The sequence below is a fragment of the Somniosus microcephalus genome, chromosome 2 (genome assembly GCF_052327205.1).
Source record: "Somniosus microcephalus isolate GS21.2 chromosome 2, FLI_Smic_1.0, whole genome shotgun sequence".
NCBI classification, from domain to species: Eukaryota; Metazoa; Chordata; class Chondrichthyes; order Squaliformes; family Somniosidae; genus Somniosus; species Somniosus microcephalus.
This window is the reverse complement of record NC_140988.1, coordinates 1,536,975-1,557,968: the sequence shown is the minus strand read 5'-3', so window position 1 is coordinate 1,557,968 and position 20,994 is coordinate 1,536,975. Positions and strand designations below refer to the sequence as shown.

Below are 20,994 nucleotides of genomic sequence, written 5' to 3'. Positions count from 1 at the left end.
AATGACACTCGTCACTGACCCAACATTTAACCGTGCCCCAAGGGGGTATTAATATGACTCCAGATTTACATCAACTCCTCCACCCAGCTATTCAAAGCAGGCTCTACGTATAAATGTTTATCACTGTATAAATATTGCATTGGGATCCACGTGTTCTCTATGTGGTGAATCCTGCTCGCTGTCCTGTTGCACTAGGACCCATGTGCAATATTTCTCACGAATTATTTGCAGGAGAAACTCCAATTGTGAAGTTTGCCCTTGGCCAGTGAGGTGCAATGTGGGAACAACATGCTGATTTGGTGGAGTTAGAGAGGAAATCTCCACTGCAAGTATCCGAGCCCAATGCTTACAATCAGACTGGGTGAACAGTGAAAGTGCTTTCTTGAAAGAATGTGTGTCTATCAAGCAATGGGGTTCAAAATCACTCCTAGACACTTAAGCCTCTGCTTCTTGGGTTTGGCTGCAAAAACAATTTGCTTTTTTTCATCTATGCATGTGAATAATAGCTCAGAGAAAAGCTCGTACATCATCATAACAGTGCAAACAGTTTTTAAAATGGAACTGCAGTAAGCAGGAGAATCTATTAGTTACCCCACTGAGGGAAGGAAAGGAGTTGGATTTAATTGGCTGCAAACTCTTGTCTGATTGGATCTTTAGAAGAATGTGTTTCTCTTGTATATAATAACAATTATAATAATCAACAGAACACACCCAGCATTGTTTGTGAGCTGGAATAACTGTGAATAATGATGCCTTTCTGATCTGACAGTGTGTGAGCTACACGTCCATGTCGATTGTGGCCCCTTTGCCTGCAGTGACTGCCGGCGATGTCACCAAGATGGGCAGTATGATCGGGTGAGTAATGTGGCACAGTGGCATCAGCGGGAGGGAGTGACGCAGCAATTCTACCGGTCATAATCAGACAGTGCACAACTCAAACATTGCTCATTCATATATAAATATATATTAAACAATATTAGGCTAGATGTATTGAAGCAATGTAATGACACCAATTATTATCACTCTAGCAATGTAAAATCATTCCAAATAATGAAGTCCGACTGACGATGTGAAAACTTAGTTTTACAGTATGATTAATACTATGACGTGCTGAGGTCACTCGCTGACCTACCGTGGTCACTCGCTGACGTGCTGAGGTCACTCGCTGACCTACCGTGGTCACTCGCTGACGTGCTGCGGTCACTCGCTGACCTGCGGTCACTCGCTGACCTACCGCGGTCACTCGCTGACGTGCTGAGGTCACTCGCTGACCTACCACAGTCACTCGCTGACGTACCGAGGTCACTCACTGACGTGCCGCGGTCACTCGCTGACGTGCCGCGGTCATTCGCTGACGTGCCGAGGTCACTCGCTGACGTACAGCGGTCACTCGCTGACGTACCGAGGTCACTCGCTGACGTACAGCGGTCACTCGCTGACGTACAGCGGTCACTCGCTGACGTACCGAGGTCACTCGCTGACGTACCGAGGTCACTCGCTGACGTACAACGGTCACTCGCTGACGTACAACGGTCACTCGCTGACGTGCCGAGGTCACTCGCTGACGTACAGCGGTCACTCGCTGACGTACCGAGGTCACTCGCTGACGTGCCGAGGTCACTCGCTGACGTGCCGCGGTCACTCGCTGACGTGCCGAGGTCACTCGCTGACGTGCCGAGGTCACTCGCTGACGTGCCGAGGTCACTCGCTGACGTACAGCGGTCACTCGCTGACGTACCGAGGTCACTCGCTGACGTACCGAGGTCACTCGCTGACGTACCGAGGTCACTCGCTGACGTACCGAGGTCACTCGCTGACGTACCGAGGTCACTCGCTGACCCGCCGCGGTCACTCGCTGACCCGCCGCGGTCACTCGCTGACGTGCCGAGGTCACTCGCTGACCTACCGCGGTCACTCGCTGACGTCACTCGCTGACCTACCGCGGCCACTCGCTGACGTCACTCGCTGACCTACAGCAGTCACTCGCTGACCTACCGCGGTCACTCGCTGACGTCACTCGCTGACCTACTGCGGTCACTCGCTGACCTACCGCGGTCACTCGCTGACATGCCGAGGTCACTCACTGACCTACCGTGGTCACTCGCTGACCTACCGTGGTCACTCACTGACGTGCTGAGGTCACTTGCTGACCTACCGTGGTCACTCGCTGACCTACCGTGGTCACTCACTGACGTGTCAAGGTCACTTGCTGACGTGCTGAGGTCACTCGCTGACGTACAGCGGTCATTCGCATAAAGGGAAATAGAGGATTTGTAAACCTTTAAAGAGTAAAAGAATAGCTAAAGAAAGAGTAGGGCTGATTAAAGATGAAATAGGAAATGATCTTATGGAGGATGAAGGAATGGTGGAGATACTAAACATGTATGTTGCCTTGGATTTCACAGGAGAGTGTGGTAGTGGGAATGAAGGGGCAAGAGGAGGAGGTAGAGAAATAGGATAACTATAGATAAGGAAGTAGAATTGAAAAAATTGATGAAAAGTGTAAAAGGCACTGGTCCTGATAGTCCTGACCATAACCTGCCTTTAACGAGAAGATGGCTCGGGTATAGTCGAGGTACATTCCTACGAGGGGGAAAGGTAGAGCAACCAAAGCCAGAGCTCCCTGGCTGACGAAAGAGAGAGACAGTAAGATAAAGCAGAAATAAGGGGCGTTGTCAGGTTGTGAGTACAAGTGAGGACCAGGCTGAATGCAGAAAGTTCCGAGGGGAAGTGTAAAGGGAAATAAGAGGGACAAAGAGGGAGTATGAGAATAGACTGGCAGCTAACATAAAAAGGAATCCAAAAGTCTTCTATAGGCCAAGTGTCAGCCATGGCTCAGTGGGCAGCACCCTCGCCTCTGAGTCAGAAGGTTGTGGGTTCAAGTCCCACTCCAGGGACTTGAGCACAGAAAGCTAGGCTGACACTCCCAGTGCAGTACTGAGGGAGCGCCGCACTGTCGGAGGGGCAGTGCTGAGGGAGCGCCGCACTGTCGGAGGGGCAGTACTGAGGGAGCGCCGCACTGTCGGAGGGGTATTACTGAGGGAGTGCTGCACTGTCGGAGGTGCCGTCTTTTGGATGAGACGTTAAACCAAGGCCCCGTCTGCCCTCTCAGGTGAACGTAAAAGATCCCACGGCACTATTTTGAAGAAGAGTAGTGGAGTTATCCCCGGTGTCCTGGCCAATATTTATCCCTCAACCAACATAACAAAAACAGATTATCTGGTCATTATCACATTGCTGTTTGTGGGAGCTTGCTGTGAGCAAATTACAACAGTGACTCCACTTCAAAAGTACTTCATTGACTGTAAAGCACTTTGAGACGTCTGGTGGTCGTGAAAGGCGCTAGATAAATACAAGTCTTTTATTTTTTTTATAAATAGTAAATGGGTAGTAAGAGGAGGGGTGGGGCTGATTAGGGACCAAAAAAAAGACCGATACATGGAGTCAGAGGTCAAGCCTGAGGTACTAAACGAGTACTTTGCATCTGTCTTTACCAAGGAAGAAGATGCTGCCAAAGTCATAGTGAAAGAGGAGGTGGTTGAGATACTGGATGGGATAAAAATTGAGAAGGAGGAGGTACTAGAAAGGCTGGTTGTACTTAAAGTAGATAAGTCACCAGGACTGGATGGGATGCATCCTAGGATGCTGAGGGAAGTAAAGGTGGAAATTGCGGAGGTACTGGCCATAATATTCAATTCTCCTTGGATACGGGGCTGGTGACAGAGGACTGGAGAATTGCAAATGTTACACCCGTGTTCAAAAAAGGTGTAAGGATAAACCCAGCAACTACAGGCCAGTCAGTTTAACCTTGGTGGTGGGTAAGCTTTTGGAAACAATAATCAGGGACAAAATTAGCAGTCACTTGGGCAAGTGTGGATTAATTAAGGGAAGCCAGATGGATTTGTTAGGGGCAAATCGTGTTTGACCAACGTGATTGAGTTTTTTGATGAGGTAGCGGGGAGGGTTGATGAGGGCGATGCAGTTGATAGAAACATAGAAGACAGGAGCAGGAGTAGGCCATTCGGCCCCTTGAGCCTGTTCCACCATTTAATGAGATCGTGGCTGATCATCCAAATTCAGTACCCTGTCCCTGCTTTCTCCCCATATCCCTTGATCCCTTTAGCCTTAAGAAATATATCTAACTCCTTGAATATATTAATGAATTGGCCTCAACTGCCTAGTGTGGTAGAGAATTCCACAGGTTCATCACTCTCTGGGTGAAGAAATCCCTCCTCATCTCAGTCCTAAATGGCTTACCCCTTATCCTTAGACTGTGACCCCTGGTTCTGGACTCCCCCGCCATCGGGAACATCCTTCCTGCATCTAGTCTGTCTAGTCCTGTTAGAATTTTATAAGTTTCAATGAGATCCCCTCTAATTCTTCTAAACTCTAGCGAATATAAGCCTAATCGACCCAATCTCTCCTCATACATTATTCCTGCCATCCCAGGTATCAGTCTGGTGAATCTTCGCTGCACTCCCTCCATGGCAAGAACATCCTTCCTCAGATAAGGCGACCAAAACTGCACACCATACTCAAGGTGTGGTCTCACCAAGGCCCTGTACAACTGCAGCAAGACATCCTTGCTCCTGTACTTGAATCCTCTCGCTATGAAGGCCAACATACCATTTGCCTTCTTAACCGCCTGCTGCACCTGCATGCTTACCTTCAGCGACTGGTGCACAAGGACACCCAGGTCTTGTTGCACTTCCCCTTTTCCCAATCTATTGCCGTTCAGATAATAATCTGTCTTCCTGTTTTTGCCACCGAAGTGGATAACCTCGCATTTATCCACATTATACTGCATTTGCCATGCATCTGCCCAATCACCCAACCTGTCCAAATCATACTCGAGTTTCTCTGTATCCTCCTCACAGCACACACGCCCACCCAGCTTTGTGTCGTCTGCAAACTTGGAGATATTACATTTAGTTCCCTCGTCTAGATCAGTTATATATATTGTGAATAGCTGGCGTCCTAGCACCGATCCCTGCGGTACCCCACTAGTCACTGCCTGCCACTCGGAAAAAGACACGTTTATTCCAACTCTTTGCTTCCTGTCTGCCAACCAGTTCTCTATCCAAGATAGTACCTTGCCCCCAATCCCATGTGCTTTAACTTTGCACGCTAATCTCTTATGCGGGACCTTATCGAAAGTCTTCTGAAAGTCCAAATACACCACATCCACTGGTTCTCCCTTATCTATTCTACCAGTTACATCCTCAAAAAATTCCAGTAGATTAGTCAAGCATGATTTACCTTTTGTAAATCCATGTTGACTTTGTCCGATCCTGTCACTGTTTTCCAAGTGCTCTGCTATTACATCTTTTATAATGGACTCTAGCATTTTCCCCACTACCGATGTCAGGCTTACCGGTCTGTAATTCCCCGTTTTCTCTCTACCACCTTTTTTAAATATTGGGGTTATATTAGCTATCCTCCAATCCATGGGAACTGTTCCAGAGTCGATAGAATTTTGGAAGATGACCAGCAATACATCTACTATTTCTAGGGCCACTTCCTTAAGCACCCTAGGATGTAGATTATCAGGCCCTGGGGATTTATCGGCCTTCAATCCCGTCAATTTCCCTAACACCATTTCCCTACAAATACTGATTTCTTTCAGTTCCTCCCTCTCATTAGACCCTATGTTCCCCGACATCTCTGGGAGGTTATTTGTGTCCTCCTTTGTGAAGACAGAAGCAAAGTATGTATTTAATTGGTCTGCCATTTCTTTGTACCCCATTATAAATTCCCCTGATTCTGACTGCAAGGGACCTACGCTTGACTTCACCAATCTTTTTCTCTTCACATATCTATGGAAGCTTTTATGGTCAGTTTTTATGTTGCCTGCAAGCTTACTCTCATACTCTATTTTCCCTTTCTTAATTAATCCCTTTGTCCTCCTTTGCTGAATCCTAAACTGCTCCCAATCCTCAGGTTTACTGCTTTTTCTGGCCAATTTATATGCCCTCTCCTTGGATCTTATGCTATCTCTAATTTCCCTTGTTAGCCACGGTTGATTCACCTTTTTTGTTTTATTTTTATGCCAAACAGGGATGAATAAATTCTGTAGTTCATCCATGTGATCTTTAAATGTTTGCGAGGTAACTAGACCAGTCAGCCTACCATTGATCAGGTAACTAACCAGTCAGCCTAATATTGGTAGTGGATGAGCTCCTAGTGGCCATTATACGAGATCAAATTAACACTCCCCTCGAAGGACACAGGTTCATTAAGGACAGCCAGCAAGGATTTGTAAAAGGTAAATGTGTCCTGACTAATATAATGGAGTTTGTTGAGGAAATAATGGAGTGTCCTGATGAAAAAAATGCAGTGGATGTTGTGTATATAGATTTTCAAAGGGTGTTTGAGAAAGTTAAAACGCACGGTATTAAAGGGAATGTGGCAGCACTCACCCAAAGAAATGTTTGGGCCTTTTTCTGAGCAACACTGCTGGGTAGAAATGGACAGAGCTTTCGCATTGCTACACCTGGCGTAGGTCGGTGATTTAAGCAGCGTCCCACCCGATATGGGTTCCTTACCCATTTACAGGCATGGCTGAAAACTCCACCGGCGGGCCGTGGGCTCCTGTCACGCCCCCCCCGTCCCCCACCTCCCGTCCCCCACCTCCCGTCCCCTCCTCCCGTCCTGTCCTGTCCCCTCGTCCCGTCCCCCCCTCCTGTCCTGTCCCCACCTCCCGTCCCGTCCTGCCCCCACCCCGTCCCGTCCTGCCCCCACCCCGTCCCGTCCTGCCCCCACCCCGTCCCGTCCTGTGCCCCCCCCCGTCCTGTGCCCCCCCGTCCTGTGCCCCCCCGTCCTGTGCCCCCCCATCCTGTGCCCCCCCGTCCTGTGCCCCCCCGTCCTGTGCCCCCCCGTCCTGTGCCCCCCCGTCCTGTGCCCCCCCGTCCTGTGCCCCCCCGTCCTGTGCCCCCCCGTCCTGTGCCCCCCCGTCCTGTGCCCCCCCGTCCTGTGCCCCCCCGTCCTGTGCCCCCCCGTCCTGTGCCCCCCCGTCCTGTGCCCCCCCGTCCTGTGCCCCCCGTCCTGTGCCCCCCCGTCCTGTGCCCCCCCATCCTGTGCCCCCCGTCCTGTGCCCCCCGTCCTGTGCCCCCCCGTCCTGTGCCCCCCCGTCCTGTGCCCCCCCGTCCTGTGCCCCCCCGTCCTGTGCCCCCCCGTCCTGTGCCCCCCGTCCTGTGCCCCCCCGTCCTGTGCCCCCCGTCCTGTGCCCCCCGTCCTGTGCCCCCCCGTCCTGTGCCCCCCCGTCCTGTGCCCCCCCGTCCTGTGCCCCCCCGTCCTGTGCCCCCCCGTCCTGTGCCCCCCGTCCTGTGCCCCCCCGTCCTGTGCCCCCCCGTCCTGTGCCCCCCCGTCCTGTGCCCCCCCGTCCTGTGCCCCCCCGTCCTGTGCCCCCCCGTCCTGTGCCCCCCCGTCCTGTGCCCCCCCGTCCTGTGCCCCCCCGTCCTGTGCCCCCCGTCCTGTGCCCCCCCGTCCTGTGCCCCCCCGTCCTGTGCCCCCCCGTCCTGTGCCCCCCCGTCCTGTGCCCCCCCGTCCTGTGCCCCCCCGTCCTGTGCCCCCCCGTCCTGTGCCCCCCCGTCCTGTGCCCCCCCGTCCTGTGCCCCCCCGTCCTGTGCCCCCCCGTCCTGTGCCCCCCCGTCCTGTGCCCCCCGTCCTGTGCCCCCCGTCCTGTGCCCCCCCGTCCTGTGCCCCCCCGTCCTGTGCCCCCCGTCCTGTGCCCCCCCGTCCTGTGCCCCCCCGTCCTGTGCCCCCCCGTCCTGTGCCCCCCCGTCCTGTGCCCCCCCGTCCTGTGCCCCCCCGTCCTGTGCCCCCCCGTCCTGTGCCCCCCCGTCCTGTGCCCCCCCGTCCTGTGCCCCCCCGTCCTGTGCCCCCCCGTCCTGTGCCCCCCCGTCCTGTGCCCCCCCGTCCTGTGCCCCCCGTCCTGTGCCCCCCGTCCTGTGCCCCCCCGTCCTGTGCCCCCCCGTCCTGTGCCCCCCGTCCTGTGCCCCCCGTCCTGTGCCCCCCGTCCTGTGCCCCCCCGTCCTGTGCGCCCCCGTCCTGTGCCCCCCCCCGTCCTGTGCGCCCCCGTCCCCCCGTCCTGTGACCCCCCCCGTCCTGCCCCCCCCCCCCGTCCTGCCCCCCCCAGTAGTGGTGAACTACCCCCATTGTGTCGAGTATTGTGCAGGTAAGATGTCAAGGCCCATTGAGACGGTGCAGAAAACATTCACAAAGGTGATACTGGGGTTGAGAGGCTTTAATTATGAGGAGAAACCAGAGAAACTGCAGCTCATTTCATTAGAAAAGAGAAGGTTAAGAGGAGATCTGATGGAGCTGTTCAAAATGCTGAGGACTTTTCTTAAGGTAAAGGGGGAAAAACTATTGTCACTGATTGGTGAGTCAGTATCCAGAGGTTTAAGATTGGCACCACAAGAGCAAAGGAAAATGTTTCGGAGAAATGTATTTATAGAGAGGATTGTTAGAATGTGAGACACCCGAGCAGAAACAGTGGTGGAAGCAGAATCCATAATAGCTTTTAAAAGGGAAATGGATAAATATTTGAAAATAAAAATTTGCACGGGTATGGGGAAGGCAAGGAAGTAGGACTGTGGATATCTCTATCAGAGAGCTGGCACAGGTATGATGGGCCAAATGGCCTCCCCTTGTGCTGTAATATTTTATGATTCCATGTACTTCAAGAGTACCTGCTAATTTATTACCAAGGGCCATATTGTCACTTGTGGTCTACTGAAGGGACAATCCTCGCAAGTCCCCAGATCTCCGGCCATTCCATTTTTACAGATTTCCTGTAAGCCGATTTTCAAGCCAACAAGCTGTTTCCTTTCTGCTGGAGAATCCTGTCCCAATGGACCAGGAGTCTGTTTGTACAAGAGAAAAAAGAAATCCGTGAGAGGTTGTTACTCAACAATAAGACTTGAGTCAAGCAGCCTGATATCCACATTGGGTGGGAAGATTGTGCGGCAGTGCACAGTCAGCAGCCACCCACTCTGGATTCAATGGATCTGGTGCCTCCGCCGTGTCCAGCTGCCTTTGCCAGAGGACAATGGGCTCGTTCAACACTAAATACTTCACCAGCGCAGGGTGCAGTGTCTGTCAGAAAATGTGGAGGACGGTTGCTGATCTTTCAGTGTAGTTTCTCCTTTCCCTCTGTACATCAGTCGGGTGTGCAGGAGACCCCCTTGCAGCCTTTGCCAATGCTGCTCTCAACCAGCTGCATCAAGAGCACAGGATGACTCTTTAGTTTTTCCCTCCTTTCCCCATGGGAAGCTCTTGCAAGGCCGGAGCTCTTGGTTCCCATTCGGAGTCTCCCCACAGCGGCTGAAGCTGCTTTTATATTGATTTCGAACAACATGAGTTCCTTTAACTCCCCACGTGCAGGTCTCATGCAGACCTCAGAAACACTGAAGTAAACTGGCTGACCCACCGAGGTTGAAGCCCATTCTTTTACTGGGTCACTACTGGCCAGAGCAAATTTGGCATCACAAGCCGGAACACTAACACTACACTAAACAAATGCAAGGGCAGCGAAACGCAGAGTGTGGGGATCACGAGTGGGATTCATAAAATCATGGAATGGTTACAGCACGGAAGGAGGCCATTCAGCCCATCGAGCCCGTGCTGGCTCTCTGCAAGAGCACTTCAGCTAGTCTCACTCCCCCGTCCTTTCCCCGTAGCCCTGCACATTTTTTTACCTTCAGGGTCTTATCCAATTCCCTTTTGAAAGCCATGATTGAATCTGCCTCCAGCACCTCTCAGGTAGTGCATTCCAGATCCTAACCACTCGCTGCGTAAAAAAGTTTTTCCTCATGTTGCCTTTGGTTCTTCTGCCAATCACCTTAAATCTGTGTCCTCTGGTTCTCGACCCTTCCGCCAATGGGAACAGTTTCTCTCTCTCTACTCTGTCCAGACCCCTCATGATGTTGAACACCTCTATCAAATCTCTTCTCAAACCTCTCTGCTCCAAGGAGAACAACCCCCAGCTTCTCGAGTCTATCCACGTAACTGAAGTCCCTCAGCCCTGGAACCATTCTTGTAAATCTTTTCTGCACCCTCTCTAAGGCCTTCACATCTTTCCTAAAGTGTGGTGCCCAGAATTGGACACAATACTCCAGTTGAGTCCGAATGAGTGTTTTATAAAGGTTCTTTATCCTGCTGCTCAGTTCCACAATGCATTGTGACTCCAATATATTATCCTGCATTGGTCGGTTTTATGCGTCCCGTTGGACATGCATTGATGGTTAATTATTTTATAGTTTACATAAACCACAGAAATCTCAAGACTCAAACAAACCACAGCAATGCTCAATTCTCATAAACCACAGCAATGCTCAATTCTCACATAAACCACAGCAATGCTCAATTCTCACATAAACCACAGCAATGCTCAATTCACATAAACCACAGCAATGCTCAATACTCACATAAACCACAGCAATGCTCAATTCTCACATAAACCACAGCAATGCTCAATTCACATAAACCTCAGCAATGCTCAATTCACATAAACCACAGCAATGCTCAATACTCACATAAACCACAGCAATGCTCAATACTCATAAACCACAGCAATGCTCAATACTCATAAACCACAGCAATGCTCAATACTCACATAAACCACAGCAATGCTCAATACTCATAAACCACAGCAATGCTCAATTCACACACAAACCACAGCAATGCTCAATACTGATAAACCACAGCAATGCTCAATACTCACATAAACCACAGCAATGCTCAATTCTCACATAAACCACAGCAATGCTCAATACTCACATAAACCACAGCAATGCTCAATTCTCACATAAACCACAGCAATGCTCAATACTCACATAAACCACAGCAATGCTCAATACTCACATAAACCACAGCAATGCTCAATACTCACATAAACCACAGCAATGCTCAATACTCACATAAACCACAGCAATGCTCAATTCTCACATAAACCACAGCAATGCTCAATACTCACATAAACCACAGCAATGCTCAATACTGATAAACCACAGCAATGCTCAATTCACATAAACCACAGCAATGCTCAATACCCATAAACCACAGCAATGCTCAATACTCAAACCACAGCAATGCTCAATACTCAGATAAATCACAGCAATGCTCAATACTCAGAAGCCACAGCAATGCTCAATACTCACATAAACCACAGCAAAGCTTAATGCTCACATAAACCACAGCAATGCTCAATTCTCACATAAGCCACAGCAATGCTCAATACTCATAAACCACAGCAATGCTGAATACTCATAAACCACAGCAATGCTCAATACTCATAAACCACAGCAATGCTCAATACTCATAAACCACAGCAATGCTGAATACTCATAAACCACAGCAATGCTCAATACTCATAAACCACAGCAATGCTCAATACTCATAAACCACAGCAATGCTCAATACTCACATAAACCACAGCAATGCTCAATGCTCACATAAATCACAGCAATGCTCAATACTCATAAACCACAGCAATGCTCAATACTCATAAAACACAGCAATTCTCAATACTCATAAACCACAGCAATGCTCAATACTCACGTAAACCACAGCAATGCTCAATACTCAGATAAATCACAGCAATGCTCAATACTCAGAAGCCACAGCAATGCTCAATACTCACATAAACCACAGCAAAGCTTAATGCTCACATAAACCACAGCAATGCTCAATTCTCACATAAGCCACAGCAATGCTCAATACTCATAAACCACAGCAATGCTGAATACTCATAAACCACAGCAATGCTCAATACTCATAAACCACAGCAATGCTCAATACTCATAAACCACAGCAATGCTGAATACTCATAAACCACAGCAATGCTCAATACTCATAAACCACAGCAATGCTCAATACTCATAAACCACAGCAATGCTCAATACTCACATAAACCACAGCAATGCTCAATGCTCACATAAATCACAGCAATGCTCAATACTCATAAACCACAGCAATGCTCAATACTCATAAAACACAGCAATTCTCAATACTCATAAACCACAGCAATGCTCAATACTCACGTAAACCACAGTAATGCTCAATACTCACATAAACCAAAGTAATGCTCAATACTCATAAACCACAGTAATGCTCAATACTCATAAACCACAGCAATGCTGAATACTCATAAACCATAGTAATGCTCAATACTCATAAACCAGAGCAATGCTCAATACTCATAAACCAAAGCAATGCTCAATACTCACAAAAAACACAGCAATGCTCAATTCACATAAACCACAGCAATGCTCAATACTCATAAACCACAGCAATGCTCAATTCTCACAGAAACCACAGCAATGCTCAATTCACATAAACCACAGCAATGCTCAATACTCATAAACCACAGCAATGCTCAATACTCAATACTCCAGCTGTGGCCTAACCAGCGCTTTATAAAGGTTCAGCATAACTTCTCTACTTTTGTACTCAATACCTCTATTTATGAATGGTGTGGAGATGCCGGAGTTGGACTGGGGTTATGCTGAACCTTTATAAAGTGCTGGTTAGGCCACAACTGGAGTATTGCGTCCAGTTCTGGTCACCACACTTTAGGAAGTATGTGAAGGCCCTTGAGAGGGTGCAGAGGAGATTTGCTAGAATGGTTCCGGGGATGGGGGATCTTTGCTACAAGGACAGGTTGGAGAAGCTGGATTTGTTTTCATTAGAGCAAAGGAGGTTGAGGGGTGATTTGATAGAGGTGTACAAGATTATGACGGGTTTGGATAGGCTAGACAGGAAAAGGCTGTTCCCACTAGTTGAAAGTAGCCATCCCCTATGGACAAGCCCTGCGAATACACAGGATCTGCTCAGACGAGGAGGAACGCGATGGACACCTACAGACACTGAAAGACGCCCTTGTAAGAACGGGATATGACGCTCGACTCGTCGATCGACAGTTCCGACGGGCCACAGCGAAAAATCGCATAGACCTCCTCAGAAGACAAACACGGGACACAACCAACAGAGTACCCTTCGTCGTCCAGTACTTCCCCGGAGCGGAGAAACTACGCCATGTTCTTCGCAGCCTTCAACATGTCATCGATGACGACGAACACCTCGCTAAGGCCATCCCCACGCCTCCACTACTCGCTTTCAAACAGCCGCCTAACCTCAAACAGACCATCGTTCGCAGCAAATTACCCAGCTTCCAGGAGAACAGCGACCACGACACCACACAACCCTGCCACAGCAACCTCTGCAAGACATGCCAGATCATCAACACAGATACCATCATCACACGTGAGGACACCACCCACCAGGTACATGGTACATACTCATGTGACTCGGCCAACGTTGTCTACCTCATACGTTGCAGGAAAGGATGCCCCGGAGCATGGTACATCGGCGAGACCATGCAGACACTGCGACAACGGATGAACGGACACCTTCGCAACAATCACCAGGCAGGAGTGTTCCCTCCCAGTCGGGGAACACTTCAGCAGTCAAGGACATTCAGCCTCCGATCTTCGGGTAAGCATTCTCCAAGGTGGCCTTCGAGACACACGACAACGCAAAATCGTCGAGCAGAAACTGATAGCCAAGTTCCGCACCCATGAGGACGGCCTTAACCGAGATCTTGGGTTCATGTCACGCTACATGTAACCCCACCTGATGCAGGGTCATCCAGACTCGAGTCGACATTGGCTTGTTCTCTCTACACAGATGTGGCTGGACCTGCTGTGATTTCCAGCCAATAAAAATGTTTTTTGTCTTTTTTTGTTTTTCATACAGACCCCAGCATCTGCAATATTTGACCCCTTGTGACCCCACCTCATTGTTCTTTGATGTAATGTTTCCCTGACTGACCTGTTTGGACACCATTCACACCTTTGACTGCTGTGATTATCTCTCTGCCGAGGTGTGATAAATGGCAGTTGGAAAGGTTACCTGTAAACATCTGACATGATTCTCTGACTATATAAGCTGTGTCTTTATGCATTTCTCCACTTCACCTGAAGAAGGAGCAGCGCTCCGAAAGCTTGTGATTTCAAATAAAGCTGTTGGACTATAACCTGGTGTTGTGTGATTTCTTCTATTTATGAAGCCCAAGATCCCATATGCTTTGTTAACCACTCTCTCAATATGTCCTGCCACCTTCAGGGACCTATGCACATTAACTCCCAGGTCCCTCTGTCCCTGCACACTCTTTAAAACTGTGCCATTAAGTGTATATTGCCTCTCCCTGTTCCTTCTGCCAAAATGCATCACCTCACACCGCCCTGTATTAAATTCCATCTGCCACTTGTCTGCCCATTCTGCTAGCCTTTCTATGTCCTGTTGCAGTCGATTGATATCATCATCACTGTTTGCCACACCCCCAAGTTTGGTGTCATCGGCAAATTTAGAAATTCTACTGTATTCCAATATCCAGGTCATTTATATATATATATATATATATATATATCAAAAAAAGCAGTGGCCCCAGCACTGACCCTTGGGGAACACCACTGTCTAACATCCAGTTCTTTCCAGTTAATACTGTAGCAGGATATGGCGATTGAAATTCCCACTCATTTATCTCAGCAGTTATCTGATCAGATTTAATGTGCTATATTCCTGTGTGGATTCAGAGTAGAGTTCGTTAGGCATTTTAACAGTTAATTGCATCTTTCAAAGTGTGAGATTAAGGTCCTTTAATTTATCTTGTTGATTTGTCAGGAGTCTTATCACCATCACTGGAGGGAAGGGAATCTCTCATCCAGTGCACGCTGTGACGTCTGTAGGAAGTCATGTGGCTCATCCGAAGTGTTGTCAGGCATTCGATGTGAATGGTGCGGGACGACGGTGCGTAAACAGTTTGATGAGCAGAACTGCCTGCTCTTCATATGTCAGAACGTAATGCATAAACTGCTGGGTCCCTGGGGAAATGCACCTAATTGGAGTGGGTAGAGAGACACAGACCATGATGGCTCCCGCAGCCATGGTTCCCTTCAACTAGTGACTCCTGCTAAAAATAAATCTGTAAATGAATGCATTCTCCTGACTCTGATGTGTAAGTACAGGTAGACTATCCTTTATCTGAAAACCTTGGGACCAGCTGTGTTTCGGTTTTCGGAACTTTTCGGATTTCAGAAGGTTTTCATCTCCGTATCTGACAACAAACACTGTTGCTTAGCAACAGCTTGTAAACACTTGGGCCCTGCCTTGGAAGTGTCTCTGAAGCTGTTGCTAAGCTACAGAGACTCTTTCCACAGCCTGACTGTTTAAAAAAATGCTAGGGGAAGAAAAATATCCTAACAAAACGGCTGCTGATTTCTGCCGTTAGATCGAGGTTTCCGGCTCCCCCTGCTCCGTATCTGAATTCCTTGACTTAGCGGGGGTCTGGGGCTCGACTGCCGCCGCCAGTTGTGGGAAAGCCGGATATCGGCTGACTCCTACACTAAGCTGGCCCGCAAATCAGGTTGGGCGGGGGGGGAGGGATATAGAGACTATCGGACGGGCCGCTGTATTGTTGGGTTCACTCTCCCGGTACCTCCTTCACACTGCCCGGCTCGGCCTGCAATCTCCTACCCAGGAGGGAACTCTGTGACCCTCTGCCCTGCTCACAGAGAAAGGCAGAGCTCCCGGACCACTCCTGTCATGTTTGGCGCCACTCGGGTCATGTCGTGCGCACGACTTACGCTCCACGAAAAAACTTTGGTTTTTAGAGGTTTTCGGTTTTCGGAAGTGCGGATAAAGGATAGTCTACCTGTAATAAATTAATATTTTTGTCCAGTTGACGAGTGCTCCTGACTCCAGCCTGTAAATAGTTGATGAATTCTCCCACCCTTCTTGTATATAATGAATTCTCCCAACCTGTTTAACACTTGATGAATTTTCCTGATTTTTCATGTAAAAAAATTATTGAATTCTCCCAAACAGTAAATAATTACTGAATTATTCCGAGCCTGACCTGTAAATAGCCAATGAATTCTCCTGACCACGAACATTAATTTAACTTTTAATTTTGTCCTTTTAAAAATTAACCTAAGTTTGAATTTCTTCATTTTACGATTGGATCTTTTTACCTCCCAATTTATTTAATGAATTGATTTGCGGCTAGCCATTTCCTGCCATTTATTGAATGTCAGGATTTCCCATTCTCTGAGGCTATATAACAGTTTTATTTTCTCAGTCTGTGTTTCTCACCCATCAGAGCAGCGACAGGGTTCAGTAACATGTCCGGACTCATAGCAAGTGGATCAACATTTATCTTTTCCCACCTCCGTAACATCGCCCGACTCCACCCCTTGCCTCAGCTCGCCTGCTGTTGAAACCCTCATCCATGCCTTTGTTACCTCTAGACTTGACTATTCCAACGCACTCCTGGCTGGCCTCCCACATTCTACCCTACGTAAACTTAAGGTCATCCAAAACTCGGCTGCCCGTGTCCTAACTCGCACCAAGTCCCGTTCGCCCATCTCCCCTGTGCTCGCTGACCTACATTGGCTCCCGGTTAAGCAATGCCTCGATTTCAAAATTCTCTTCCTTGTTTTCAAACCCCTCCATGGCCTCGCCCCTCCCTATCTCTGTAATCTCCATCAACCCCACAACCCCCCGAGATATCTGCGCTCCTCTAATTCTGCCCTCTTGAGCATCCCTGATTATAATCGCTTAACCTTTGGTGCCGTGCCTTCTGTTGCCTAGGCCCTAAGCTCTGGAATTCCCTGCCTGAACCTCTCCGCCTCGCTACCTCTCTTTCCTCCTTTAAGACGCTCCTTAAAACCTACCTCTTTGACCAAGTCTGCCCTAATTTCTCCTTATGTGGCTCGGTGTCAAATTTTTTTGTCTTATAACACTCCTGTGAAGCGCCTTGGAACATTTTACTACGTTAAAGGCGCTATATAAATACAAGTTATTGTTGTTTTTAAACTCGGGCTGCAGATTTATTATCTTAAAAAGTGTGACAGAGAAATTTCACCGTGCTCCTCCCACAGGTCCACGCCGCCTGCTACAACAGCCTGACGCCAGAATGCAATTTTGGAAGGTTGCAGAACCTGATGCTGCCTCCTGATTGTGTGCGTGTGTGCGCGCGCAATTTCAGCAAGTTCCACTGTTTCCGCATATCAGAGAGTGCACAAACAGAACAAGGTCAGTAGGAGAAACAGTTGAATTTCTGGTTATTTCTGTATTAAAACCTTGACAATAAACAGCTGTAACATATTACTGGATGGTAACGTGTAACTGGATGGGACTGTAACTGGATGGTAACGTGTAACTGGATGGGACTGTAACTGGATGGGAATGTAACTGGATGGGAATTCCTCATTGACCATTTTTGGGCATGCCAAAATTATTTTTTAAACATTTCGGAGTTTGATTTTGAGCAAGATTGAATAACAGAAGTTTAAAAACATAAGGAAACTCAGTAAATGTTGCAAAGTGTTACTTTAGGGAAAACGAAACACAGTCAGAAAAGCTGAGCTGGTCATTGGGTGATCAGCGATCACTTTTCATATTTCGATTTGCTCCACACAGCAGTTTGGCCCTGGCCGTTACTCTCCGGGAGTGGTATTCTGTGTCCGCAGCTTTTTGTAACATAAGATAGGATAAGAAATAGGAGCAGGAGTCGGCCATTCGGCCCTTCGAGCCTGCTCCGCCATTCAATGAGATCATGTCTGATCTTCTGCCTCAACTCCATTCACCGGCCCTATCGCCATATCCCCTGATGCCCTTACTAGTCAGAAATCTATCGACTTCTGTTTTGAATATACCCAATGACTGAGCCTCCACAGCCCTCTGGGGTAGAGAATTCCAAAGATTCACCACCCTCTGAGTGAAGAAATTTCTTCTCATCTCAGTCCTGAATGGCCTACCCTTTATCCTGAGGCTGTGGCCCCTGGTTCTAGACTCCCCAGCTAAGGGAAACATTCTCCCAGCATCCACCCTATCAAGCCCTGTAATAATTTTGTATGCTTCAGTGAGATCCCCTCTCATTCTTCTGAATTGAAGAGAATACAGGCCTAGTTTACTCAATCTCTTCTCATACGACAGTCCCACCATCCCAGGAATTAATCTCGTGAACCTTTGCTGCACTCCCTCTATGGCAAGTATATCCTTCCTTAGGTAAGGGGACCAAAATTGTACACAGTACTCCAGGTGTGGTCTCACCAAATATCATCTACAGATATGATAGTGGCCGGAATTTTCCCTATAAAAACGTGTGTGTTTGGAGTGTGGGGGCAGTTAAATTGTTAAAATTGAATTCCCGTCCTGATCCCGCCTCCAACCCACCCACCTCCGGTTTTCCCTGAGGCGGGACAGGGGCATGGTGGGCGATCAGCCCACTCCCAGGGGGAGGAATGTCCATTTAATGAGACTGGAAGCCTCTTTCTTCCCCTCCATTTAGAATTTAACTGCCTATGGACGGGTTTCACATAATTCCCAATCCCTGGTCACACCCCACGATCCCTCCCCCGGACCGACCCCTCTCTGCATCTGCAGGCCTACTCGCCCGCAGCCAGCCAGCCTCTCAATCTGGCTGGCTGCGGGCGGGAAACCCGGCCTCACATGCAAATCAGGCCCGGCTGTTAAAGTCGGCAGGATCTGTGGGAAACCCGGCCTCCTCGGAGGCCCCCCCGCCCCCAACCCGCCCTCAACCCGCCCCAACCCGCCCTCAACCGCCCCCAACCCGCCTTCCTACAGAAAATTCCGGCCAGTGTTTTCAGGGCTAATGAATTATTCATGCTTGGTTCATTTTTTTAACATTTTTTTATTTAAATAACACATGTAATGGCAAAAAGAATCTATAAGATTTATTTTTTAACTAACCTGAGTTAATTAAAGTAGCTGAGGCATCTGTCCTATGCGTTAGAAAGTAAATGGCTCCCTGCAGTCCTATTGCTAATCCTGATGCTTAGATTCCTGCTCATGTTGAAGAACTGAAGAGCAGCTGGTTTGATAGAGACTGTCCCATGTGCTAGCGTGCGTGTGTGGCTGTGTGTGCGGCCGTGTGTATGTGTGTATAGCCGTGTGCGCATGTGTGTGGCTGTGTGTGTGTGTAGCCGTGTGGCTGTGTGTGTGTACCCGTGTGGCTGTGTGTGTGTACCCGTGTGCGTGTAGCCGTGTGCAGTGCAATATTCCCAAATTAATCTCACTGTGAAAGTGTGTGGCTGATGTGACGATCTTTCCATAGTTGATGATGACGGCGATGATGATGATGTGGATACTGGAAGCCATGGATCATATAAAGACACGCAGTCTCCTTCCACAACTGATTCAGGTAAAGGACTTTGCAGACACTGTAATCCCATCTGACTGCTTTTGTTGAGAGATATGTTTGAATCTTTTATGAAAAATTCATAAAACCAGACACAGCTAAACCTTTGATTAAAAATAGTTTAAGAATCATTGCCTGGGATCACATTTTTCAACTCACAATAATGGTATATCACAAATTCTGAAGTGAAGCCTTTTTGCCTGTTGTCAGATTATTCCATGGTAATCTATTTCCTGCTTCAGGTGGAATTTAAAAGTAACAACTTGATAAAATGATGCTCACTCCTTATGCTTCACACACCTTCCCTTTAAGAGAATTCCATCAACCTTTCTGTTGTCCAGCTGATTATGTAGCCCTATGTAGGCACCATCTTTAGATCTTTTGCTTTCCCTAATGACATCAGTCACAATTACGCAAAGCAATCTGTGTGTACATGTGAGGGCTTCAACCTCCGACGTCTGCAAGTCATGGGCCAGCAACCTGCCCCCAGGTCACAGCCAGGGTCACTGCTGGCGAGTCATAGAGTTATACAGCACAGAAAGAGGCCCTTCGGCCCATCCTGTCATAGAGTTATACAGCACAGAAAGAGGCCCTTTGGCCCATCCTGTCATAGAGTTATACAGCACAGAAAGAGGCCCTTCGGCCCATCGTGCCCGTGCTGGCCATCAAGCCCTGTCTATTCTAATCCCATTTTCCAGCACTTGGTCCGTAGCCTTGTATGCTGTGGCGTTTCAAGTGCTCATCTAAATGCTGCTTGAATGTTGTGAGGGTTCCGGCCTCTACCACCCTTTCAGGCAGTGAGTTCCAGATTCCAACCACCCTCTGGGTGAAAAAGTTTTTCCTCAAATCCCCTCTAAACCTCCTGCCCCTTACTTTGAAACTATGCTCCCTGGTTATTGACCCCTCTACTAAGGGGAAAAGTTCCTTTCTATCTACCCTATCTGCCCCTCATGATTTTGTACACCTCAATCAGGTCCCCCCTCAGCCTTCTCTGCTCCAAGGAAAACAACCCCAGCCTGTCCAGTCTCTCTTCATAGCTGAAGTGCTCCAGCCCAGGTAACATCCTGGTGAATCTCCTCTGCACCCTCTCCAATGCAATCACATCCTTCCTATAGTGAAGCTGCCAACACCTGCATGAAAGCAGCCTGCAGGGCAATGTTGAACCTTCGCGAGCTACCTCCCCACAGCAGCGATTGGAAGAGTTGAGGCTGTGCAGTGTCCCATGAACTGAAATTTGGTCTCTAAGTCTTGGAGCGTCTTCCTACTGATTGTGCCCGCTTTGGCTTTGATGGTTGTGACTGAACAGTTTTCCCTACAACTGACAGTAACACTAAGAGCACGTCAGGATCTGACTGAGCAAGGTCTTGTCGTTGCAGATTTTGCCAGAAGTATATTTTAACAAGTTTTCGGCTCTTTTTGCTTCTTTTGAAAGCACTAACACGCTAATGTGAAATATTAGATGGGGCGGTGCCTTTCAAAAGGTGCTTGATTATACAAGTGTTCTCCTTTGTTGACAAGATAGGATGTTGAGGCAGGCCCTGGAACTGATGCTGGCATTTGGCTTTGCAGATGAGTTGTTTGTGGGAAAGGCAGTGAATTATTTCTCCAAAATCTCTGCCACGTGTCTCCGGGATTCAGAGACCATGTTGGCTGTTTTTGGATTTAACTAAGGTGGTTCCTATGTTTCAGCGGGTGAACAGACCACCCAGTACTGGGCCATTCGACCAGAAAGCCTTAAGTACAAGTCAGGTGATTGCGGCTAGATAATT

At 48.6% G+C, this 20,994-nt stretch overlaps 2 protein-coding genes across 8 annotated transcripts in view; one reads left to right on the top strand and one right to left on the bottom strand.

Annotated features, from left to right (window-relative positions):
* The window catches only part of dgkq (diacylglycerol kinase theta), a 194,784-nt gene that overhangs the window by 71,671 nt on the left and 102,119 nt on the right, over positions 1-20,994 (top strand). For all 4 annotated transcript variants that reach the window (XM_086005561.1, XM_086005533.1, XM_086005551.1 and 1 more), the window contains 4 exons: positions 770-855; positions 14,686-14,811; positions 16,944-17,097; positions 19,142-19,228. In XM_086005561.1, coding sequence (XP_085861687.1) covers positions 770-855; positions 14,686-14,811; positions 16,944-17,097; positions 19,142-19,228 — 453 coding nt within the window. The remainder of the gene's footprint in view (positions 1-769; positions 856-14,685; positions 14,812-16,943; positions 17,098-19,141; positions 19,229-20,994) is intronic.
* The window catches only part of gne (glucosamine (UDP-N-acetyl)-2-epimerase/N-acetylmannosamine kinase), a 467,449-nt gene that overhangs the window by 400,342 nt on the left and 46,113 nt on the right, over positions 1-20,994 (bottom strand). The gene's annotated exons all lie outside the window — the stretch shown is intronic.